This window comes from Peromyscus californicus, unplaced genomic scaffold (genome assembly GCF_007827085.1).
Source record: "Peromyscus californicus insignis strain IS unplaced genomic scaffold, ASM782708v3 Scaffold_6__1_contigs__length_162567912, whole genome shotgun sequence".
Classification (NCBI taxonomy): Eukaryota; Metazoa; Chordata; class Mammalia; order Rodentia; family Cricetidae; genus Peromyscus; species Peromyscus californicus.
The window spans coordinates 141,076,457-141,099,181 of record NW_026294584.1 but is presented as its reverse complement, the minus strand read 5'-3'; the positions used below and the strand labels follow the sequence as shown (position 1 = coordinate 141,099,181).

Below are 22,725 nucleotides of genomic sequence, written 5' to 3'. Positions count from 1 at the left end.
GACGGGGCTGTCCTCAAACTCAAAAGATTCTCCTGCCTCTGCTTCCTGAGTGCTGGGGTTAATGTTGTGTGCCTCCACACTTGGCAAGAATGAATATATTCTAAAGAGACTCTCTGCCCTTCTCTTTGGTTATGAGATGGTTGAAACAATAGATCCCAAGAAAATAGGAATCTTCTCAGGAACCTCCTGCTGGAGGAAAAGAAGGCAGTCTGGGGAGGAATTTTCTCTGGGAGGAAAATTACTTTTTAGAGACACTCAGAGCTGAGACAATTCTCTGGGGGTGACTGGTCTTGGCTGTATGGCTTGGTTGTGCTTATCTCTTCACTTTCATTTATAGGGAAATTTTAGGATCCCACAGATGGACTGAGGTGAGGAAGGTGACTACACTGAATATCTCATTTCTCTGCCTTTGTATTTATTTGGCTCTTTCAATTGGCGTATAGAGTCTGGCTGTTTGGGGCACAGACTCTAACCCTCAACTCCGGTCACACCGTTATCCCCCATCTTCCTATCACTTGGCTGAAGACTATAGGCTTCAGTCTCAGGGTTTTGAAAACTTTCGTTTTTTTAGATTTATTTTTATTTTATGTGTATAGGTATTTTGCCTGCATGTATCTGTGCAAAACATGAGCAGGAGGCCAGGAGAGGGCGCCAGACACCCTGGAACTGGAGTTGCAGCTGCTCGGTAGCCTCCATGTGGGTACTGAGAATCGAACCTGGATGCTCTAGGTGAGCAATCAGTGCTCTTAACCGGCTGAGTGATGTCTCCAGCCGCTCTTGGAGGTTTTTATACAGAATCTAGGTAGCTGCATTTGTTTGCAAGGAAAGGACTTTATTCTAGTCACAGCAATAGAGACCACATTCATCACAATAGGGACTATCTTAAGGAGTGGTTGAATTCAACTCATTACAACGGATATCAGTGGTGACTTCTGGAGGACTGGATGGAAGAGTGACTTGATTATGAATGGAAGCAGCATTAGCGATTAACTGGCTTGGTAAGATCAGACTCAGCAAAGCAGAAGGCAAGAAAGGGGCCAGAGTAAAGTTTTGGGTTAAGAAGATGAGAGCGAAAGTGGGTTGCCGGGTTGGTCTAGATCTACACACCCAACCTGATTTTACTTGCCAGGTAAAGGATTACAGCTAACCCTCACAGGATGCAACCTCTGGCTCTGAACACAAAGTGAGAGAGTCATCGCTTTGGCACGCTATAATCCCTATACACTTTGCACGCCTTCCTCAAATCAGTTGTAGCAAAAAAAAAAAAAAAAAAAAAAAATCAAAGCGTCCTTATCTGCCCCCGGCGTAGACGGCGGTCTGGAGCTGGCAGGACTCCCAGGGCATTATCCTAGGGCGGGGCCCCGCGCACCTGCCAGGCGCCAATCATAGGCAGGCTTACAGGGGCGCAAGCGCCACTGGCCTGGGCGGGGTCTCTTCGGGTTCCAATCTCCGCTCCTATTGGTAGACTTGTAATGACGTTGTGACTGCTTCGACCAATGGCTACGGAGCCGGTCCGCAGGGCAGACGGAAGTAGTGCCGGCAAGGTGGCCCCGCAGTGCCGGCGCAGAGTGGTGCAGCCGAGCGGGGTCGTGGCTCCTGCGCCTTGGGTTCCCAGCCAAGATGCCGCGCTTCGCCTTGACCATCATCCGCCAGTGAGTATCGCAGTCCCCAGGAGCTTCTTGGCCCGGGTCTCTTCTGGTCCCTGCGTGCTCCAAGCCCAGGAGGGTGGGCTTCCCATGTACTTACCTTTGCGCCCGCTCAGGTCCACTTCCCTTCCTTTTCTCCGCACCACCCTGAGTGAGGAAGGCAGGTCTTAAATGTCAGCAGCCCTGCGTTTTCCCGGGAAAACTCGTGTGGAGAAGCACACGATCAAGGTTCCCAGCCACTGAGTGAGGACAAGACCCCGTCTACCGACTTCTCAGCGTGACCTTTCTGCTCCCTAATAGGTCGCAGAGTTTGCAGAATTGCTGGGTCACGCCTCATCTTTCCGATGCTGGTGGCCTTCTTCCCCACCCCACCCCTGTTTCTCTTCGCATCGGGGATACTTTTGAAATTTACTTCCCTTCGAAGGTTACAGTTCTGAGAGAGACGAGAGGGCCCCAGCCCTCCTCTCTGTCGACGGCATCACCCTGAACAAACGATTTTTGTTTTTTGGTTTTTTTATTTTGACAGATTACATGGAACAGAATCTGGCTTTAGGTCACTTACTGTTTTCCTTCTCCGCACGTGTTTGCCCCGTGAAGATGGGAGGTGCATTCGGGGTGGATAACGGGAGGGAATTTTCAGGGCAGAGAGACGTTGGTTAGGATTGGGGCTGGGGCTCCAGCTAGGAGCAGCCTCGTAGCCAGGCATCTGAGGACAGATTTAATCTTTCTGACCTGTGTCAGGATAAGCAGATTGGTGACTGCAATCTCTCTAATCTCGCTGGGTTACCGCGAGAATTAAATGGAGAAGATGGAGCGCATGGCAGCAGAGAGGAAGAAATATACCCGAGAATTAATAACTTGTTCTTCTGTAAGCAAAGCCCAGCTAGAATGCAGTTGATTCTCACCCGTGTAGACCAGGCTTATCAGAACCATCTTCTGGGTGAGCTCTGTGTTTGTCAAGGGACTGGGTTACCCTTTGCCTTCATAGGACTCATAGGAGCGCGCTCACAGCATCTAACCTCGTCAGACGCCTTCCTCTTCTTCAATGACGCCTTCTCTGCCCAGTTCCTCCTTTATAGGGAAATAATCTCAGGCATCATGTGGAGCTGGCCTTTAGGGTTCAGGGATTTTAATGACCAAATTAGAAATCTTCTTCCTCCATCTCTTCTGCATCACCATCTGTTTTCTAGAATGTTCTGGGAGGGTTCTTAACTTTCTTAGGGTAAAACAGCTTTATTGGGAGCACTGTCGGAACTTCAGCCCCCATTGCCCTCTTTTCAACCTGAGGAAGCCCCTTTGAAGTCATAGGAAGTCTGTGCTGGAGAAACCCCTCAGAAAGTACGGTGACCCCTATTTAAAACTCTTACTGGGCAGTATCTGTGTGAATAGGGAGCTTCTTATTTTGACATCTGTGATTCACAGGTGAGTAAGGGGAGTCAGACTCCAAGTAATTTGCTTAAGGTCACGTGGCAAGTTGGCTCGGTGAGATTTGAACCAGAGTAGATTAAACTGCTGTTCTCTGCCTCTCACTTACATTAAAGCCTGGTGTTTGATCGTCATTTGAATATCACCAGCTTCAGGGCTATTTTTTATCCTCCTGATATAATTTTAAGGGGTGGTAAGAGTAGTTTTATTTGAGAGCCGTGGTGGTACATGCCTGTAATCCCAGCAGTCAGGAGGCGGAGGCGTTCAAGGCCAACCTTATCTACATAGCAGTGCCAGGCCAGCCAGAGGTACATAGTGAGGTCCTGTCTCAAAAAAAGGAAAAAAAAAATTTTATTCTCCTTTAGACACAGGAAGATGGACATGTCAGAATAAAGACAGGGCTGTGGTTAGCTGCTTTCCTGTCATGGCCATCCCAGCTGTCCTCTCTCTGGTATAGTTGTGACAGCTAGAAGCCTCGTGGTTCAGGAACAGATATGCTTTCAAATTTGACTGCTAGTCGCCAGAGAGTTGCCTAACTGTATTGAACTGTACTATAATGCAAGAGAAATTTAAAGCAGTTTCCTTGTGACTATCCAAACCTTTCATGAAATTTTATGTTTATGTTAATTCGTTATGTTTTTAATTTTTTATTAATTAATTTATCTTATGTGTATAGGTGTTTTGTCTATGGGTAAGTCTGTGTAGCATGTGTGCACTTGGAGCCCACAGAGGCCAGAAGACAGCATCAGATCCCCTGGAATTGGAATTATGGACAATTGTTAGTTAGCCCTGCCGTGTGGATACCCGGAATTGAACCTGGGTCCTCTGGAAGAGCAGACAGTGCTCTTAGGCCCCGAGTCATCTCACCAGCTTCCAATTTTCTTCATATTTAGAAATGGAGGTGTGTTGTTTTTGGACTAGAACACCCTGGGTTCCAAACTTCACATCTCTCATTTGTATTGAACTGTAATTTCTCAGGACAGTTAGAGCATTGTAACCCCAGCACGAGGAGGCTGGTGTCAGTCTTCCTACACCATGGCCTCAGAGACTACCTTGATTCCCTTCAGCATTGTTTGTGTTGACAGTCACATGCAAAACCATTTCACTTCCGTTTTGAGCCAGCTCTTACAACTTTCAATATTTTTTTACAAACTGAACTTAATTTACTTCTTGTATTTTTTCCTCTCAAGCTAGCCTTTCAAATCTGTATTTGCAAATGAATTAATTGGTAAAAGGGAGTTAGGATCGAGTTACATTCATGACTGAGCATCAGGTGACATCAGGTGAGGCTGTAATTTACCTTCTCATACACGTGGGAGTAAACGTGTTGTGAAAACTCTGTATATGTGCTAATTTCCCACAATGATCGGCTTCTCTGTTGTGGCCAGCTGGCAGGTGTCTGTTGAATCTGAATCCTTTATAAGGGTCTAACAAGGGATTGAGCATGAAAACTTGTGCTAAGGAACTCACTTTTAAATAAGAGCAAGTGGTACAGCCTAAGTGGGGCCTGCCCTGTGTCTTGTGTGGGGCCCATCATGTCCCATGCAACCCCTACCCCCCCACCCCCACCCCCACCCCCCACGCGCACGCCCACAGAGCCTATAAATGGCTGGTCATGAGACTACAGTTCTTGGCATTAGTGTCTAGACTCCCGTGGAGCCGGGTGTTCTGTTTTAGAAATGGCTCACCCTGCAGAAGCTGAAAATGAGTGCTGTACTCCTGACTCCTTCCAAATACATCCCTCTGACCTTTCCGCAGCCTCTTCCTTCTCTCTGTCACAAGCCAAAGTCTGGGTCAGGGAAGTGGATCCCTAGCAAAGTGCTTGCTTAGCCTTGCCCACCCCATAAACTAACTTTAAACACCTGTCTCAAGGATTTATAGAAACCCTTTAAAGCTGCTAAAAGCTATAATACTAAATATTTACACAGGTTTTGGGGAGGCAATTCTATTTTGGGATACCTGGTCTTGGAATATTTATAAAGTGGCTTGAGTACAAAACTGCTGTCTAGCAACTAAAAGGGACCTGTGTGTGTGTGTGTGTGTGTGTGTGTGTGTGTGTGTGTGTGTGTGTGTCGGGGCATATGCACATTTGGAGGGTGGGACACTAAAAGAAGACTTCAGTAATTGAACCTGGAGCTAAGCTGGCAGCCAGCAAACTCCGGGGAATCCTCCTGTCTCTCCCCCACCCTCCAGCACTTGGGTTACAGGCACATACTCTGCCGTTTATGTGAGTGCCAGGACCTAAACTCAGTTCTTTCTGCTTACAAAGCACACACGCTTTCCTACTGAGCATCTCTCTCCAGCCCCAGCAGAGATCTTGATCAACCCACAGCTAAAGGAAGTGGTTCACTATATCACAACTATATGTTTTTTCTTTTTACTGAAAAAAAAAAATCACTAGATGGGGGCAGTACCTTTGCAAAACTATCGAGTCACTGGGAGTGTTTTCAGTGAGTGTTCAAAAGAATGGCCACTGCCACTGACTATAGAAAGATCTCAGACTTTCGGTGCCACTCCCGATTTTGGAGTGGCAAAACTAGCAGATTTCTCTCTCTCTCTCTCTCTCTCTCTCTCTCTCTCTCTCTCTCTCTCTCTCTCTCTCTCTCTCTCTCTCTGCATTTGTGTGTGTGTGTGTGTGTGTGTGCACTCTCCATCTTTTTAAAAAAACAAAGATTTTCTTATTTTTATTTCATGTGTTCTGCCTGTCTGAATGTCTGTGCCCCATGTGCATGCAGTTCCCACAGAGGCCAGAAGAGGGCAGCAGACCCCCCCCAGAACTGGAGTTACAGCTGGTTATGAGTCATTGTAGGTCTTCTGGAAAAGCAGCCAGTGCTCTTAACCACTGAGCTACTTCTCTGGCCCCTCCACCTAATTTTTTAAGACAGGGTCTTTCATTGATCCTGGAGTTTTTCTGATTGTGTTAGATTGGCTGGTCAGGGAGCCCCAGGAATCCTGCTGTCTCCAGCTCCCCAGTGCTGGGATTATGGGCCCACCCAGTTTTTTACAGGTATGGAGCCTAGGTACTCATGCTTGTATGGGGAGCAGTTTACTTATCATCTGAGTCATTTCCCTTGCCCCATCCTTGATTTTAAATGTATACAGTGAGGGTGCTTCTTTGGCTCTTGCTGGGAGTAATTGGGAAGATGGTACTTCGATTTAAAAGCAGTTCTGTTTTATTTCTTTAGTTTTTTGAGACAGATCTTTTGTAGCCCAGGCTGGCCTCAGAGGAAATGAGTAACTTTGAATGACCTCGAACTCCTGACCCTCCAATTACAGGCTTGTGTCACCAAGCCCAGCTTTTGGTTCTTTGAGAGTTTTGCTTTGTATCCTGAGATAGCCTGGAAATCAATATTTAGCCCAGGCTGGCCTTGAACTCAAGCAGTCTTCTTTCCATACCCTCTCAAGTGCTGGAATTAAAGGCATGAGTCACTAGGAGGCAGTTTCCCTTGACCTCAGAAGGATTATTAGTCTGAGAGAGGAAGTGAGCTAGGCCACAGTTCCTTTTTCTAGATTAGGAACGACAGTGTGCCCAGCCCTGCCTTTGTGCTCCTGAACTGTCAGCATGTTAGAGGGTAATGTCCTTTTCTGTGGCCATTTCTTAAGATGCTGCATGAACTTGGACTCTAGGAAGTCCTCTATTAATAGTAGTCCCTCAATAGTGGCAAACCAAGACCTAAATAGTTCTATACACAGTCATTTCATTTAGGTAATCGTGCATTTCTTTTTATGTCTACATGTTTAGAAACCAAACCAGTTCTCTGTTCTTATTCCTCTACCCACATGAGACCACACTGATTTACCTATTTGTATTGTAGTTACTTATTAATTTTGCAGTTCTGGGTATTGAACCCCAGGCCTTGCATGATAAGCAAGTATTCTACCACTGAGGTACATCCCTTACATTTTTCTTTTTGCTTAAAAAGCAAAACAAAACTTAATTTTGAGACAGATACTCACTGTGTAGCCCTGGCTGGAACTCACTATGTAGTCCAGGCTGGCCTTGAACTCACAAAGTTCCTCTTGCCTCTGCCTCCTGAGTGCTGGAATTAAAGGCGTGCGCCACCGTGCCTGGATCTATTACTTTTTTAATGTATTCTTTCAGTGTTTCTTTATGTGAATCCAGGTATTTCCTGTTTCATTTCTGAGAAGTTGGCACTTTACTGTTATTTCAGCCTTGCCCTGTAGTCCTTTACTGTGGAGGTTCTCTTCCCACACAAGTTTTGTGGTTTTTGTTTTTTTAATGTATGTGAGTATTTTGCCTGTATATATGTACGTATCACATGTGTGCCTGATAACTGTTGAGGTCAGAAGAGAGGGAATTGGATCCTCTGGGACTGAGTATTTGAGAGCCACCATGTGGGTGCTGGGGATGGAACCCTGGTCCTCTGCAAGAGCATCAACTCCTTTTATCCCCTGAGTCATCTCTCTAGTTCCTCTTCAAGTCTTTCAGACAGAATCTCTGTTCTGTGTTTGTTTGTAAGGAAGGAACTTTGCTCAAGGTCACTGCGTGATGTGGAGGCCAGAGATGGACATTAGGTGTCTTCGATTATTGCTCTCCACCTTAAGTTTTGAGGCAGGGTCTCTTCCGACTTGGCCAGCCAGCCCCCCGGATCCCTCTGTCTCCACTCTCCAGTACGCATGTCGCCATGCCCAACTTTTTCCGTAGTGCAAGGCCCCCACCTCAGTCCTTATGCTTGTGTGGTAATTAATCACTTTGCCAGCCGAGCCATCCCCCAGCCTCATTTGGTGACTTGTTGTAAGTTTACCTTGCCATCTAGGCTTGCCCTGTGGCTCCCTCTCACCTCCCTCTTCCAGCCTCAGTTTACCCAGTTATTTCCTGGAAATGGTTCCATTCCTGTTGGTCTTCTGATTGCTTTCAGATTGGGATTGTTTTGAGTTTTTAATTCCTAAAAGTGTAGCCATGCCTCAGTCGGGTGCACCGTCCATAGGCAAGGTGGCTCTAGCCCCCTCACAATGTGACTGCCTCAGCTCGAGAGCCTGAGTCAATTCTGTGTATGTGACAAGGGCCCTAGCATTTCTTTCTCTTGCCATTGTCACACCCAGTCATGTGCTCCTCCAGGGCAGGAACCCACAGACTGCCATCCTGGTGGCAGTCAGTCCTGCTGCCCTGAAGTAGTCTTGATCAACCAATATACTTACTTTTAACAAGGATACCTTCTAAAACTAATGTGTACACACCTGCCCTTTGAATAGCTTTTTCTTCCAGCAGTTCATTTAACATTGGTCTCCTGAGCCATGTACATTTGCTTTAAGGGATGTCTTGACTTGGAATTCCTCAGTTGGGATAGATGATTGGAAAGAAAATATTTAGATTTGAAAGTTTAAGGTTTGTTATGAACATCATTACAAAATTTTTTGTTTTCTTTCCTCTTTTCAAAAATAATTTGGTAATGGTATTTTCTTTCTTTTTTATTTTAGTGGCGAAACAAGATTTAATAAGGAGAAAATCATTCAAGGTTAGTCTAATCAGATTGTTGCCCACATAGCTCCCCTTCAGTGTTAATGTGATGTGTGAACTAATCAGATTTGTTAGGGGAGGACCGGGAAGGGGTTAAACTGGACTGGGGTTAGGGATGAGGGTACCATGGTAACCACAGACTTGGACCAAAACAGTAGGTCACCAGGAGGAACAGAAGTCTCTGAAGTGGACATGGTATGCAGGGGCTTCTCCAGTAGTCTATGCAGACCTCCAAGGGGCCCAGTCACTGATTGAAAAGTCATGTTGAAATACCACAGTTGAGATTTAACTTGCTTAAAGCCAGGTGACGAGTGCCAGTAATCCCTGCAGGTAGGTGCCTGAAGCAGGAGGATCTCTGTGAATTTGAGGAGTTCAAGACTGGTTTAGGTAGTAAAAAATTATTTCATATTAGGAAATGACATTTATAAGCTAGTATTAACAGTTTCTAAACAGTTCACTGATTTCTGTACTAACAATGAAGTTCACTATGTTCTGCTGTGGTCCCTGTCTTCTTATTGCGTGCTGGGCTCTTGTATTCTGTGCTAAGATCCAATAGTCTGGCCTTTTAAGGAGCATCTTGGCGAACTTCTAGGCAGATACTCTTTCTATGCTGTGGTTGATTCTAAAAGCTTTTGGGTTTAGTTTTGGGGTAGGAACTTCTGGGCCGTGCAGAAGTTGGTTTTCCTCCTCAGTGTGTCTGGCTCCCTTCTGGAGATGAACTAGTTGTGTGTCTTTGCTTCTAAGTGCAGTGTGTGCCCACCTGAGTTGTCCTGGGGCCTGGGTCCCTCACCACCCTGACCCTCGCCACCCTGGCTGCTCATTTGCTCAAAGCTGAGCCCTCGGGAACATGAATAACCATGATTGCATTCACATTCACTTTTAGGCTGTCTGTCTCCCGACTTTGTGAGTTGGATGCTCAGTTTTCTCCCCCTCCTCCCCCTTTTAAAAATAAACAAAGCCCCACACAGTCCTTATGGGGCTGTTGAGATAGCTTAGTGGTTGAGAATGGGTATTGCTTTTTTCAGAGAACTCCAATTTGGTTCCCAGCACCCATTCTGGGTGCCTTACAACCACCTTTAACTCCAGCTCCAGGGGATCTGACACCCTCTTCTGGCCTCTACGGGCACTGCAGTCACATGCGCATACCCCACACAGACCCACATCATTTACAAAAATAGTAAAAAGAAGTCTTTAAACACAGTCTTTCTCCGCAGCAGTCTGTGAACCCTTACCCTGCCTCCTGGTGTATTTAGACTTTTTATTTTTTTCCTTCTGCTCCTGCTTCCCCCTCTTTTTCTAGTCTGTCTTCTTCTTTGCTTTACTTTTCCTTCTTCCTGACTGCATCTGTTCGTCCCTAGCCTCCTCCTACCCTCGGGCTGAAAATCTTCTCATACAGACCTTTGGATTTTTTGTGCTTCGGACCTCTGTGTTCAGCCTAGGCTGCTGTAGCAGGTTACCGTAGACTGGGTGGCTCAAAACACATTCTCTCTCTCTCTCTCTTTTTTCTCTTCACACACTCTGAAGGTCACAAGTCCAGTCTAAGACCAGGGTGCCTGTGCCAGTTTTTTGTTGCCAATGTGACATAAACTAGAGTCATCTGGGAAGAGACACCCTCAGTCGAGATTGCCACCCTCAGGTTGACCTGTGGGCATGTCTGTGGGGGCATTTTCTTGATTAATGATTGATGTGGAGGGCCCAGCCCACTATGGGTGGTGCCTTCATGGAGCAGGTGGGCCTGAGTGGTATAAGGAAGCAGCAAGCCGGGAAGCAGCATTCTTTTTGTGGCCTCTGATTCAGTTCCCTCTTCCAGGTTTCTGCTTTCAGGTCCTGCCCTGACTTTCCTCAGTGATAGTCTGTAACCTGGGGGCTATAAGATGAAATAAACTCTGACCCCCCACCCCAAGTTGCTTTTGGTCAGTGTTTTTGTCTCAGCAATAGAAACCTAACTAAGACAGTACCTCGGTTAATCTGGAACAGCCCGCCTCCCACTTCGCAGACTGTGGTCCTCTGGTGTTTTGTCCAGTGGAGAGAGAGTAGAACCTTGTCTCATCTCACAATCACTGGGACCATATCACGGGTCCCACCCTAACACCCTCCATCATCACTTTGGGGGTTAGGGTTTCAACAGACCACCATTAGAGGGACAAAAACATCCCTTCTAGCATCTAGTGTCATAGTAACATCTCCTCCATCTTGGAAAAATACATTGCGTTTAGGGTGATCTGGTAACTTAGTCCTCCTTAATTTTTTTTTTTTTTACATTATTGTATTTATTTGTTCATTTCCATTTACATGTGTCTTTCGTTTCCTTGGTGCTCATTCCTTTTTCACGTCAGACCTTCCTTCATTCTGTGAGGCACATTCTCTGAGAGGCCCTGTAGTGTGCGTAGGTGGCCGATGGACGGAAAAGACGGTCTCAGTCAGCGCACACTTGGACTGACAGTTCCCTCGGCGCCCAGAGGATACCCTCTCTCTGCTTTGTCCTGTTGAGCTGAGCTCGTAGCTCAGGAGCAAGGCTCTTAGGCTGGCAGGTGCCGGAGCCTGGTCTCATTCTCAGCACTGGAGGATCGGCACAGTTGGTAAAGGGGGGTTTTCATCGGTTGTGGATGTTAACATGGATTATCATCTTGACAGGATCTAAAATTGTGGAACTGACCGTCAGGGAACCCCTGATTGCCTGGAAGGGATTATCTGGCTGGGAAGACCCATCCTGAAAGTGGGCAGCTCCATTCCATGTCCCCTGATGACGGGAGCAACTCCTAATTGGTCACAGTGTAACCAGCTGCGTCCTCGGTCCTCCCGCATGGCTCCCCTACCATTGTGGACTATCCTCTTGAACTCTGAGCCAGAATGACCCCCCTTTATTGTTTTATTTTATGAGTGGGAGTGGCTTGCCTACACATAAGTCTATTAAGCACATGTTTTTAGTGCCCTTGGAGACCAGGAGAGGGCATTGGATTCTCTGGAGCTATAGTTATAGATGGTTGCCTGGAAGAGCAACGGATGCTCTGACCTGCTTAGCCATCTCTCCAGCCCCTCCCTCCCTTCCTTAAATTGCTTCGTCAGAGCATTGAGTAAGTGGCCAACAGCTCCCATCTCGTTCTAGGCTGGCTGTTTAGATCTTCTTATTGATTCTGCTGTCCTTCATTTTCTCTCAGTGTATCTAGAAGGATTTTTTAAAGATTTATTTGCTTTTGTTTATACGTATACGTAAGTGTTTTGCCTACATGTATGTACGTGCACCACATTCAGGGCCCCAGAAGGCCAGAAGAAGGAGTCGGGACCTATAAAGCAGGCAGCTGTTGGTCACCAGCCAGTGCTAACCACTGAGTGATCTCCCAGCCCAGGAGTTTCCCTTTTTCATTTATCCGGCTTCCTGTCCACTGTGTTTTCCTCATCTCCAGACTTGCCCCTCCCCGCAGCTTCAGAAAGCAATCTATCGCTGTCTCTACATGTTTAACACCCCCCCCACCCCCCCAACACCCCCAACCCCCCTCACCCCCCACCGCCCCCCGCCACACACACACTTTCTCTCCTCATCCTCTGAAATTCCAGTTACATGTATGCTGTAGACTAATGCTTGTGTCCCTCCAAATCCCTGTGTTGAAAGACTGTCACATTATTTTTGTTTATCAGTTATTCTGAATCTGTCTTTCTTTCTAATCTCTACTGCTCATTTTAACATCTGAAATCTTAGTGGTTCTAAATCCCTTGGAGGGTGTTCCCCCTAGCCTTCATTCATGAGGGGTGTGTGTGTGTGTGTGTGTGTGTGTGTGTGTGTGTGTGTGTGTGTGAGAGAGAGAGAGAGAGAGAGAGAGAGAGAGAGAGAGAGAGTGTGCTCGAGCATGTTGAATCTTTGTGTTGACCTTTCGTTTGCTTTAAGTGAGTGAGAGCTTGTTACCCCTTATTGAGAGTGATTTTCTTTGAGGGGATGTTGTGTTTGATTTTTCTCCTGACCTGAGACTCCATTAGCCTCCCTCCAGGGTCTGTTTGGTTTTCCAGCTCTCGGTTGCACACGGCAGCTCCCATCCCCTGCCTGCCAGCATGTGCTGATAACATCATGCCTCCATCTTCTCCTCAGAGGTTTAGCTCGGAGGCTTGCTTCACCTCCTGGAGGCCAGCAACGGACAACACGAGCCGTGTAGTTCCCTGTAGGAGGACGACGGTCCTCTACCGCCTGCTTGGCTGCAACGGCTTCGTAGGGTTTCAATTTAAAAATCGGTTAAAGTCTGTTTTAGCTTTTTTTTTTACCCCCCGAGACAGGGTTTCTCTGTGTAGCTTTGCACCTTTCCTGGAACTCACTCTGTAGCCCAGGCTGGCCTCGAACTCACAGAGATCCGCCTGGCTCTGCCTCCCGAGTGCTGGGATTAAAGGCGTGCGCCACCACCACCTGGCTGGCTTTTCTTTTTTGAGACAGCACTACCCTGTAGTCCAGGCTGGCCTGCAGCTTACTGTGTAGGCCAGGAAGGCCTCTAATTCACTGCAATTCTCCTGCCTCAGCCTCACGAGTGCTGAGGTGGTAGGTGTGAGGCATCCTGTCTGGTTTTCCACCATCCCCCCCCCCCCAGGGGTGAGACAGAAAGAAGAGGAGGGAGGAAGAGAGGTCACACCCATCAGTGCCGACCGACCCTTTAGACGACACCGTCGCCTGACGCAGCCCGCAGGAGCACAGCCTGCTTGGTGCAGCACATCCGGTGGAGAAATGGACAGGCATAAACGAGGGAGGAGCCCAGATGGCTCAGAACCCAGACGGCTCAGTACCCCAGGTGGCTCAGTACTCCAGACAGCTCAGTACTCCAGACGGCTCAGTACCCCAGATGATGGCTCAGTACCCCAGATGATGGCTCAGTACCCCAGATGGCTCAGTACCCCAGGTGGCTCAGTACTCCAGACGGCTCAGTACCCCAGATGATGACTCAGTACCCCAGATGGCTCAGTACCCCAGGTGACTCAGTACCCCAGATGATGGCTCAGTACTCCAGATGGCTCAGTACCCCAGATGGCTAGTACCCCAGATGGCTCAGTACAACGGAATTCCCATGAGACCAGCAGCCTTGGGAAAACATATGAGTAGGCGCGTCTTTGTCGAGTTATGGCCCCATGTCATGGTGTTTAGAATCAGTTTTCTAAGAAGTCAGGTGGTCTGGTACCCAAGAAAATGACATAGTGTCACAGTAATCACCGTAGCTTCTGTCTCTTCCCTGTGACTTCACTTAGATATGTTTTTTGTGGTTCTGTCCCACCACAGGCCAAGGAGTAGACGAGCCCCTTTCCGAGACTGGGTTTAGGCAAGCAGCCACCACTGGTCGGTTTCTGAACAACGTGCAGTTTACACACGCTTTCTCCAGCGATCTCACGAGGACTAAGCAGGTGAGTTCAGGCTAAGTGTCTAGGCCAGAAGCTCAGCGATAGTGAGCTTGAAAAACCCGCTTCCAAAGCCCCGTGAGAGGACTCAGTGGGTACAGGTGCCTGCTACCAAGCCTGATGACTCAAGTTCAGTTCCTGGGACCCACGTGAGAGAAGGCACAAACTGACTTTCAAGTTGTGCTCTGACCTCCACATGCATGCCACAATGCACACATGCCCATACACACTCACACAAAACGAATGAAATACCAAAACTACAAGGCATATGGAGGGGAGAGGGGCGGGGGTCTTAAACGATTTCTGGTATCTCATGTCCATCAAAACCAGTTAGACATAAAAAAGGAAATGAACAAAATCGGGCAAAATAACACAGCACACCCAGCCTCGGGAGTTAGCAGATGCAGACTTCATTATTTCTATATTTTGAAACAGTGTATTGTTGTGTAGCCCAGACTGGCCTTGAACTTGCCATTCCCCTGCCTTGGCTTCCTAAGTGCTCAGATATCAAGCCTGGGTTGCCATGTCCATCATCAGCTAAAGAACGTCAAATATTCCCTTATGCCTTGGGGGAAGAGAACCGAGAGACAGAGCAGAGAACCTGATGCAAATAAACAGAATGGGTGCAAATGGGCGAGACTGAGGCTTAAGGGATCCGTGACAGCTTCTCAGAGAGTTAGAACCGGAGTGGGGAGTGAGAAGATGGCCCAGTGGGTCAAGGGCTTGCCAGGTAAAAGATGGGTATGTTGTAGCAGCTACCAGCAGTCCCAGCAACTGGGAGACGGGGAGAACCCTGGAGCAGGCTGGCTAACTAGGTCAGTCAGAACTGGTGAACTCTGGGGCTAGCAAGAGACTGACTCCGTAAGTAAAGTGCAGAGTGATCCAGGAGCATACTCCAGGTCAACTCAGGGCCTCCAGGAGCACACTAGCCCAAATGTGCATACACACATGCATATCACACACACACACACACACACACACACACACACACACACACACACACACACGAAGAGCCATGAGGAAGGTTGGCATATCTTTTCTGTAAGGAGCCAATAATGGTGGTGTCTGTGACAGCGCTTTATTTCTGTTCAGACTGATATGGTTTGAATGCGGTTGCACAGGAAATGGTCGTGTGGTTGGGTTCTAATAAATCTTTATTTATAAAAACAGGTGATAGTCTGAATTGGCCCTGTGGACTAGATGTACAAAGCAGTAAACACCAGAGTCAGGCGTGAAGAGAACCCCGGGTATCAATGTGTGCTGGGCAGGTGCTCTGGGCAGCCAGAGAAATAGTTTTTGCACAAGAAAACTATAGCTAGTAATTTATAAAAACTAAGTGGCATGCTTTTGAAACTTCATGGTAACCCATTCTTATTAAAAGGAAGAAGAAAGAAAGAAACATTTTTCTTTTGGTTTTCAGACCATACATGGCATTTTGGAGCAAAGCAGATTTTGCAAAGACATGACTGTGAAGTATGACTCCAGACTTCGAGAAAGGGTAACTTGCTTCACCTTCTGCAGATTTCAGTGAGCTACAGCACAGATGCTGTCCTCTTGGGAAGTTATTTTTTTTAAAGATTGTTTTATTTATTATGCATACAGTGCTCTGCCTGCATGTATGCCTGCAGGCCAGAAGAGGGCATCAGATCTCATTACAGATGGTTGTGAGCCACCATGTGGGTGCTGGGAATTGAACTCAGGACCTCTGGAAGAGCAGCCTGTGCTCTTAACCTCTGAGCCATCTCTCCAGCCTGGGAAGTTATTTTTAATTGATATATTGTATGTATGGATGTTTTACCTGCATATATATATATATATATATATATATATATATACACACACACACAGGCATGCCTGGTTTTCAAGGAGACTAGAAAAGGATGTTGGATCTCCTGAGACTAGAGTTGTGAGCTGCCATGTGGGTGCTGGGAATTGAACCAGGGTCCTCTGGAAGAGCAGCTAGTGCTCTTCACCTCTGAGCTACCTCTCTAGCTCTTTCATGGGAATTTAGAATCAACTAATGTCTGTTAAGGATCTGTGTAGCTAGGCATAGTAACACACATCTGTAATCCCATCACTTGGAAAGTGAAGGCAGGAGGATGATGCACTTGAGGCCAGCCTGAGCTACACAGACCCTATCTCAAAAAAAAAAAAAAAAAAAAAAAAGCCAAGATCTAGAGATAATAGGTCAGTGGTAGAGTACTTGGCTAGAATGTTTGAGGCCCTGGGTTTAATTCTCAGACGGGAGGGAGGAACGAGGAGAAGGTGGTGGGGGTGGGGGTCTGCTCAGCTGTCATGTCATGCTGCATATTACGTAGAGCACCTTATTGAACGGTGTGAGGTGAGTGTGTCTTGAGTTACAGAAGAAAATCACACTGGGGAATTTTAAGGGCAAAGTGTTCTCCCTCCCTCTCCTACTCAGTGTGTATACCAGAAACGAGTCTTCGTAAAGCTGAGATTTAAATTTAGGGCAAGGCCCATGGAGATTTCCAACCTGAGATCCGAGCCTAGGTCTCGTGGAGTGTTAGTATTTTTTTATGCCCTACAATACCGACTCCAAGCTCGGTAACATCCCTCTCAGCTCCGGGTCCTTCTGATCCTGGGTAGAAACGGAACAGAATGGTGAGAGCATTCCAAAAGACCTGCCCCTCTCAGCTTGCATGCGTTCGCTCTCTGTGGTTCAAGATCCATACCAGCTTCTGCCAGAAGGAAGTTCCTGCTCTGTGCCTGAGAACTGCTGCTGAAAACGTGGTCAGGCATGACTCTGGTGGGTAGGCAGAGTGGTAGGGGTGGGTAGCCCCGCACACATTTTTCTCCCTTCTCAGAATTGAGCAAATCTCCCATTTGTCCGGTAAAGCCCCGCCATCTGCTTGGGCTAGCCTTGAGACGTTCTTCCCCACAGCCGCTTGGACAGAGTACCCCAGCTTGAGGATTCTACTGTGTTCAAGGGCGTGGGCCTCTGCTGGATGCAGCCCTACTAGCAAATCAGAGGAGATGGGGTCATAAATAAGTGAAGGAAGCTGAGCTTCTTCCTGGACAGTTTTAATTTCCACAGGCCTTTCCTGTTATGTGTAAGCAGCACTTTTGTCTAACTGGACTATTGCAGAAGTATGGGGTCGTAGAAGGCAAGCCGCTAAGCGAGATGCGGGCCATGGCCAAAGCCGCTGGCGAAGAGTGTCCCATGTTTACTCCACCCGGAGGAGAGACATTAGAGCAGGTATGTAGCCCGCATCTGGGTTGCCACACCGCTGGCACGTCAGTGAACTTGCCAGTGACCGAGTCACTGAATTCTGACAGATTTTGTACCCTAGCTCTTTGTGACTGACAGCCAAGTGGTTTGCAAGCTTTGAAGACAACTGTTTGTCTTCCCCCCTCCCCCTTTTCCGAGTTACCCTGTCTGTCCGAGCCACTGTGAGCCAGCAGCCATCACTGGTGATAGAGACAGCCTCTTAAATGATACTAAGAAAAACTTAGCATGAGGTGGTGGTGTAGGCAGTGTTGGCACAGACAGGGGAGGGGGGGCACCAGTGACTCAAGCTCTGCCTCTGGACCCCCGAGTTCTGGTCTCCAGGCTGTGTGGCCAGCCCTTTGCCCACTGAGGCATTCCCCAGCCCTCCTCTTCCCTTTCTCTTAATGTCTTCAGCAACTAGTGATTTTTTTTTCTGCAAGTCCCATAGAAACCTTAGGATTTTATCGGCAAGCTGTATTTCAGGCTCCTGTGTTAAGGACACCATTAGCTTCGCTTCATTTCCTCTTTTACTTCTTCCCTTGTAGGTGAAAATGCGTGCAAAGGATTTCTTTGATTTTATTTGTCAGCTGATCCTGGGCGAGACAGGCCAGAGAGAGGGCTGCTTCCCCGGAGCTCCAGGCAGCCGTCTGGAGAGCTGTTTGGCGGAGGTCTTCCCTGTAGGAAAACGTGGCAGTTTGGAGTTGTGCCCTGATGGTGGCACCTCTGGTTTAGTAGCCAGCCTCTTAGTTGTGAGCCATGGAGCTTACATGAGAAGCCTCTTTGGCTACCTTCTGAGTGACCTCAAATGCTCATTGCCAGCAGCACTCGGCAAATTAGAACTCTCGTCAGTCACTCCCAATACTGGGATTAGCGTCTTTTTCGTAGACTGTGAGGAAGGATGCGAACCAGCAATTCAGTGTATTTGCATGAACTTCCATGAGCATCTAAATGGAGTGACCGAGAAGCGTTAACCTACACTCTGAGGCCTCTGCAGGGAGTGCCTTGGACTATTGCATTTGTGTCCTCTGCCCCTGCTGTTTTAGAAGCAGTTAAGAATCCATGTGATAAAGCCCCACTGGGGCCCTGGCTGTATCAGATGGTACCACTACCCACATCCACCCAAAATCAACCTGGTTTTTTTTTCTGAGTGCACTTGCCATTTTCTACAGTATTTTGCCACTCTGTTCCATTATGTTTCTTAATTATTAACGTATGGGGACATTCAGCATTGCACATTAGGGGATTAGTAGCCTTCTTCCCACAGTCTGTATTTCATTGATCTTTTTGATGTCTAGATGATGGCGTTGGCTTTTGAAGATAACTGTGTGCTTTTTCAGTAGCGTATCAAGTGCTGGCAGGAAAGAACGGTTTGTATAATTCACTGTATTTGCAGTGACAGTGTTGGAGTCCAGAGTCCTCTAAACTGAAACTTCTGTCTTCAGTGTGTGTAACATGACATGACAAAACACTAAAGCATCTTTCATAGAAATCAGATCTTGGGTCTTTTTGTTTTTTGTTTTTTATTTTTCATTTTTAAAGGCCCAAAATAAAGATGAAGGACTGGAGGGACAGACCAATGGTTAAGAGTACTTCCTGTTCTCCCAGAGGACCCCAGTTCAGATCTCATTACTCATATTGGGCAGCTCACAATTGCCTATAACTCCAGCACCAGGAGGTCAATGCCCCATCCTGGCCTCTGTGAGCACCAGCACACACACACACACACACACACACACACACACACACACACACACACACACACACACACACACACAAATAAAGACAATAAAAAACACACGTTAGGGAGCCTCTGGGCAGAAGACAAAAGCAACTTTCCAGGCAGACCAGGAAAAAAAAAGATTATCCCTTGCTTTACATCCACTCTGCATGTGCAGACTTTCCAGTTAAGGAATGATCTAAAGAAAATAAACCCAGACTAGTATTGAGAAGAGGTGCTGAAAAACGGTGTCCGGAAGGAACAGATGAAGTAGCCTCCTTTCCCCCAGATGGCGCTAGAGGAAAGGGATTTTGCTTGCCCTTCAGGAGTCCTTATCGGAGGAAATGATTAGCTGCTGAAAATTCGAGGCTCAAGTCATAATATCAGGGAGAGGAATTAGGTGGGGAAATGTAATTGTAATTCTGGACTCTGCTCTAGAGGAATCTGACCAGAAACAGCTAGTGGGATTGAGTGCTTAGTGAACAGTAGGTATCAAACATGAGATGCTTAGGAAAAACAAAGTTCCCCTGCAAAGGAACACACGAGTCAAGGCTGGCCACAACCTGATTGTAAAGCACTCGATCCTTCCCCTGTCTGGACACTTTGTAGAGCTGGTGCCAACACTATAGATACTGGTGACCAAAAACTAAGGGTTTATTTGGGACTCCAAATGCGTGTGTACCCTGAACAAAAGCATTCCTGACATCATGAGTCCAGAATGTGGCCCTGTTCCAAGAAACTCAAGGAGTGATTCAGGAGGGTGCAGAAAAGTTGTCCTATTGGTGACAAAGAACTTCAGCTTAAAAGTCACCTTAGCATTTGGGGCAAGAATTGCCTCAGGAGACTTCAGTCGAGCCCAAGGCTGTGGGGTTTGGTCCTATACCCACTCCTGGAGAGGTGTTTGTTTGTTTGTTTGTTTTTGTCTTGGCCTCGAGCGTCCAGTGTCAGGTATGTGGTTCAGGGAGCAGTTCTGACGGCAAGGGTGGTGGGCTGGGTTCATCCGCAGTGTTACCCGAGACCGACCTGAGTCCCTGATGCTGCCCCAACAGTTACAGAAATAACTTCCTCTTACCAGGCTGTATTTCCCCACCCCTAAGTCTAGAAGATAACGTGTTACATCTTGAACATGCTGAAAGGAATAATAAAAAAAAAACTATAAAAATTGACAGAAAAAATGCACAATGGATAAGCTACCCCAAAGCAGTATCAAAATGTTATTTTGACCTGAAATCAGATGAGAAGACACCGAGAACCTCAGTATTAGCCAAAAAAACAGGACAATTTTCAAAGCTCATCCTTACCACCTTCCCACCCGCCCAGAGACGAATTGCACATCTTGATACTTGCTGAGCTGTGTCCTAGCCATCTCCAGTGCCTTGAGACCTAGCCCTATTCAGCTATATAGTTTTGTTACAAGGATTCTTTTTTAGCAATTTCAGGTTTATGGAAAAATCAGGCAGAAAATAGGAAGTTGACCTACACATCCTCCGTCCAGTTTATTACCAAAGTCTTACACACCTAGTGTGTGTAAAGGGGTCTGTGTCTGAATGAAGTGTTCTGCATGTCAGTGTTGAGCTACCAGGTCCATGGCTGCGTGGCTCTCACGTCCCAGGAGGAGTGCTGAGTGTCCAGTGAAGGCTGCCTTCCCACTCCTTTGTCATCTGCCTTGCAAACAAGTTCAGTGTTCACACGATCCTGGGTGTGCCCAGCACTACCAGAGTTTTCTGCCCGAGTTGGGCCTGGCGTGAATTTGAGAACTAGAGGAAAATGTGATAAAAACCCCGAGGGATTCGGAAGTGTCGTGTGGGCCTAGGTTCCATCCTCAGCCCTGGGAAAAGAAGACCACACAGGTGGGTGGGACCCTGCCCTTTAAGAACGAGAAGCCCAATGGTCAGTGGGTAGAAACCCCCCTTGCCTGCCCCAGGGCTGCGCAGGCACAGGTTACCACATTAAGTTCTCGGGTTCTTTACTTTACCCGGTGTGTATGAGGTAGCAGTTTTGTTCTGACACCTTTCAACTATACATAAATACCCAACTGTCTGTGTTCTCCATTGGACCCATATTGTTTGGGACACTATTTATTTGGGAATGTACAGATCTATTTAATTGTAACCACTATTCTATTGAATAAATAAAGTACCTTTTGTTTATCATGGGTGTTTAGGTCTGTTCAGTATTCTGTAGGCACGGTTTCACAGGGAAGTCTTGCAGGCGGGTCGTGAGACAGTCTCATGATGTATGTCAGGTTGGTCTCAAACTCAGCATGTTCCTGTCTTACCTTCCCCAATGCTGGAATTACAGGTGTGCACCTCCGCACTACCCAGGAAGTCTCACTGTATCATTCTTGTGCAGGGTCTTGGGGTTCCAGATCCTGTCTGACCTCAGTGGCACCCTGAACCCATGTTACTCGCCCATCCCACTGTCAGTGTCCAATGTACTTGATTTACAGTTTTATGCCAACACTTGATGCTGTCCGCCTTAGTTTTAGTAATCCGACAACTGAAACCCAGGGTTGCATGCTAAGAAATTCCTCCAGCTGCTGAGAAGCCCACACACTTCGTTTTTTCCTCACACATGTATGGACAATTCCCCTCAATGGTGACCCTCTGCTTTATAGTCCCTGCTTGGTTTTCTCGGCTGTCTCAATGAGTTACAGAAGTAACTTGATGACCCTGTTACAGACACACAGATCTTCCAGTTGCTTGTGCATTTTTTTCTTTTAAAAAAAAAGTTTGTTTTTTTAATGTTAAGTGAGTGTTTTGCCTTCATGTGTGTATGCGCACCATGTGCATGTCTGGTGTCCATGGAGGTTAGAAGATGTCCTCTGGAACTGGACTTAAGGACAACTGTGAATCACCATGTGGGTGCTGGGAGCCAAACTTGGGTTTTCTACAAGAGCAGTGCGTGCTCTTAACTGGTGTGCCGTCTTCCACCCCCTCTTTTGTTTGTTCAAAGATTTATTTTGTGTGTATGAGTGTTTGCCTGCATGTATGTGTACTGTGTGTGTTCCTAGTTCTCACAGAGGCCAGAAGGGGGCTCCAGATCCCCGCCCCCACCCCCAGGAACTGGAGTTAAGGATGGTCGTTAGTCACCTTGTGGGTGCTGGAAACAAAACCCAGCACAGTTAAGAACAAGTCCTCTTAGCTGCTGAGCCGTCTCTCCAGCCCCCTGTGCATTTTTTAATGTAAGTGTAATTTTCAAGTTAGTCCAAAATGTTTGGTCTTTGTTTTAGAAGAGGCTAATATATTTTGTATTGCATACATTTGCATATATGCACATTTACATGTACACATGATCAAATCTGTAAGTTAAATGCCTTTTTTTGTGTCTCTCCACTCTGTTAATGTAAGTCATAGCTTAAGTGAAGGGTCTTCCTAGGTGAGTGTCCCCAGGTTTAATGATGAAGCTAGCTACATGAGGACAGATGGGACACTCACCAGTCTGAAAAATGGATAGGACTCTGCTGGTTTTGTGTTAATGTGACAGAATACCCGAACCAATCAACTTAGAAAGAAAAAAAGCTTCCTTTTGGCTTATCCATTTAATCCATGGCCAAGTAGCCCTACGGTTTGGAACCTATAGTGAGGCAACAGTTCATGGCAGGGAATGGGCAGAGTGGAACTTCTGTCCTCAAGCTGAGAAGTCAAACATGAAAGCAAGGCCCTGGAGTCCACCATCCCTTCAAAGACACCACTCCAATGACCTAAAACCTCCTAAAGTCTTGCCACCTCCTACTAGGGGCTTCAGAGATGTTGAAATCTAAACTATAGCAGACTCCAGCAACCTTTCCTGTTTCATGCAAGGATTGCATAAAAATATCCCATCACTGTAAGGATGGCACTTGGATAAAGCGCAGTTTATGAGA

General features: G+C 47.0%; 1 protein-coding gene across 1 annotated transcript; it reads left to right on the top strand.

The window, feature by feature from the left end:
• The first annotated feature begins 1,507 nt into the window (after nucleotides 1-1,507).
• Tigar (TP53 induced glycolysis regulatory phosphatase) lies at nucleotides 1,508-21,010 on the top strand. The gene is made up of 6 exons (XM_052720483.1): nucleotides 1,508-1,652; nucleotides 8,511-8,548; nucleotides 13,799-13,920; nucleotides 15,335-15,412; nucleotides 17,021-17,131; nucleotides 17,689-21,010. The coding sequence occupies exons 1-6, from the start codon at nucleotides 1,621-1,623 to the stop codon at nucleotides 18,112-18,114; spliced, it is 807 nt and encodes a 268-aa protein (XP_052576443.1). The 5' UTR covers nucleotides 1,508-1,620; the 3' UTR covers nucleotides 18,115-21,010.
• Nucleotides 21,011-22,725: the final 1,715 nt, after the last annotated feature.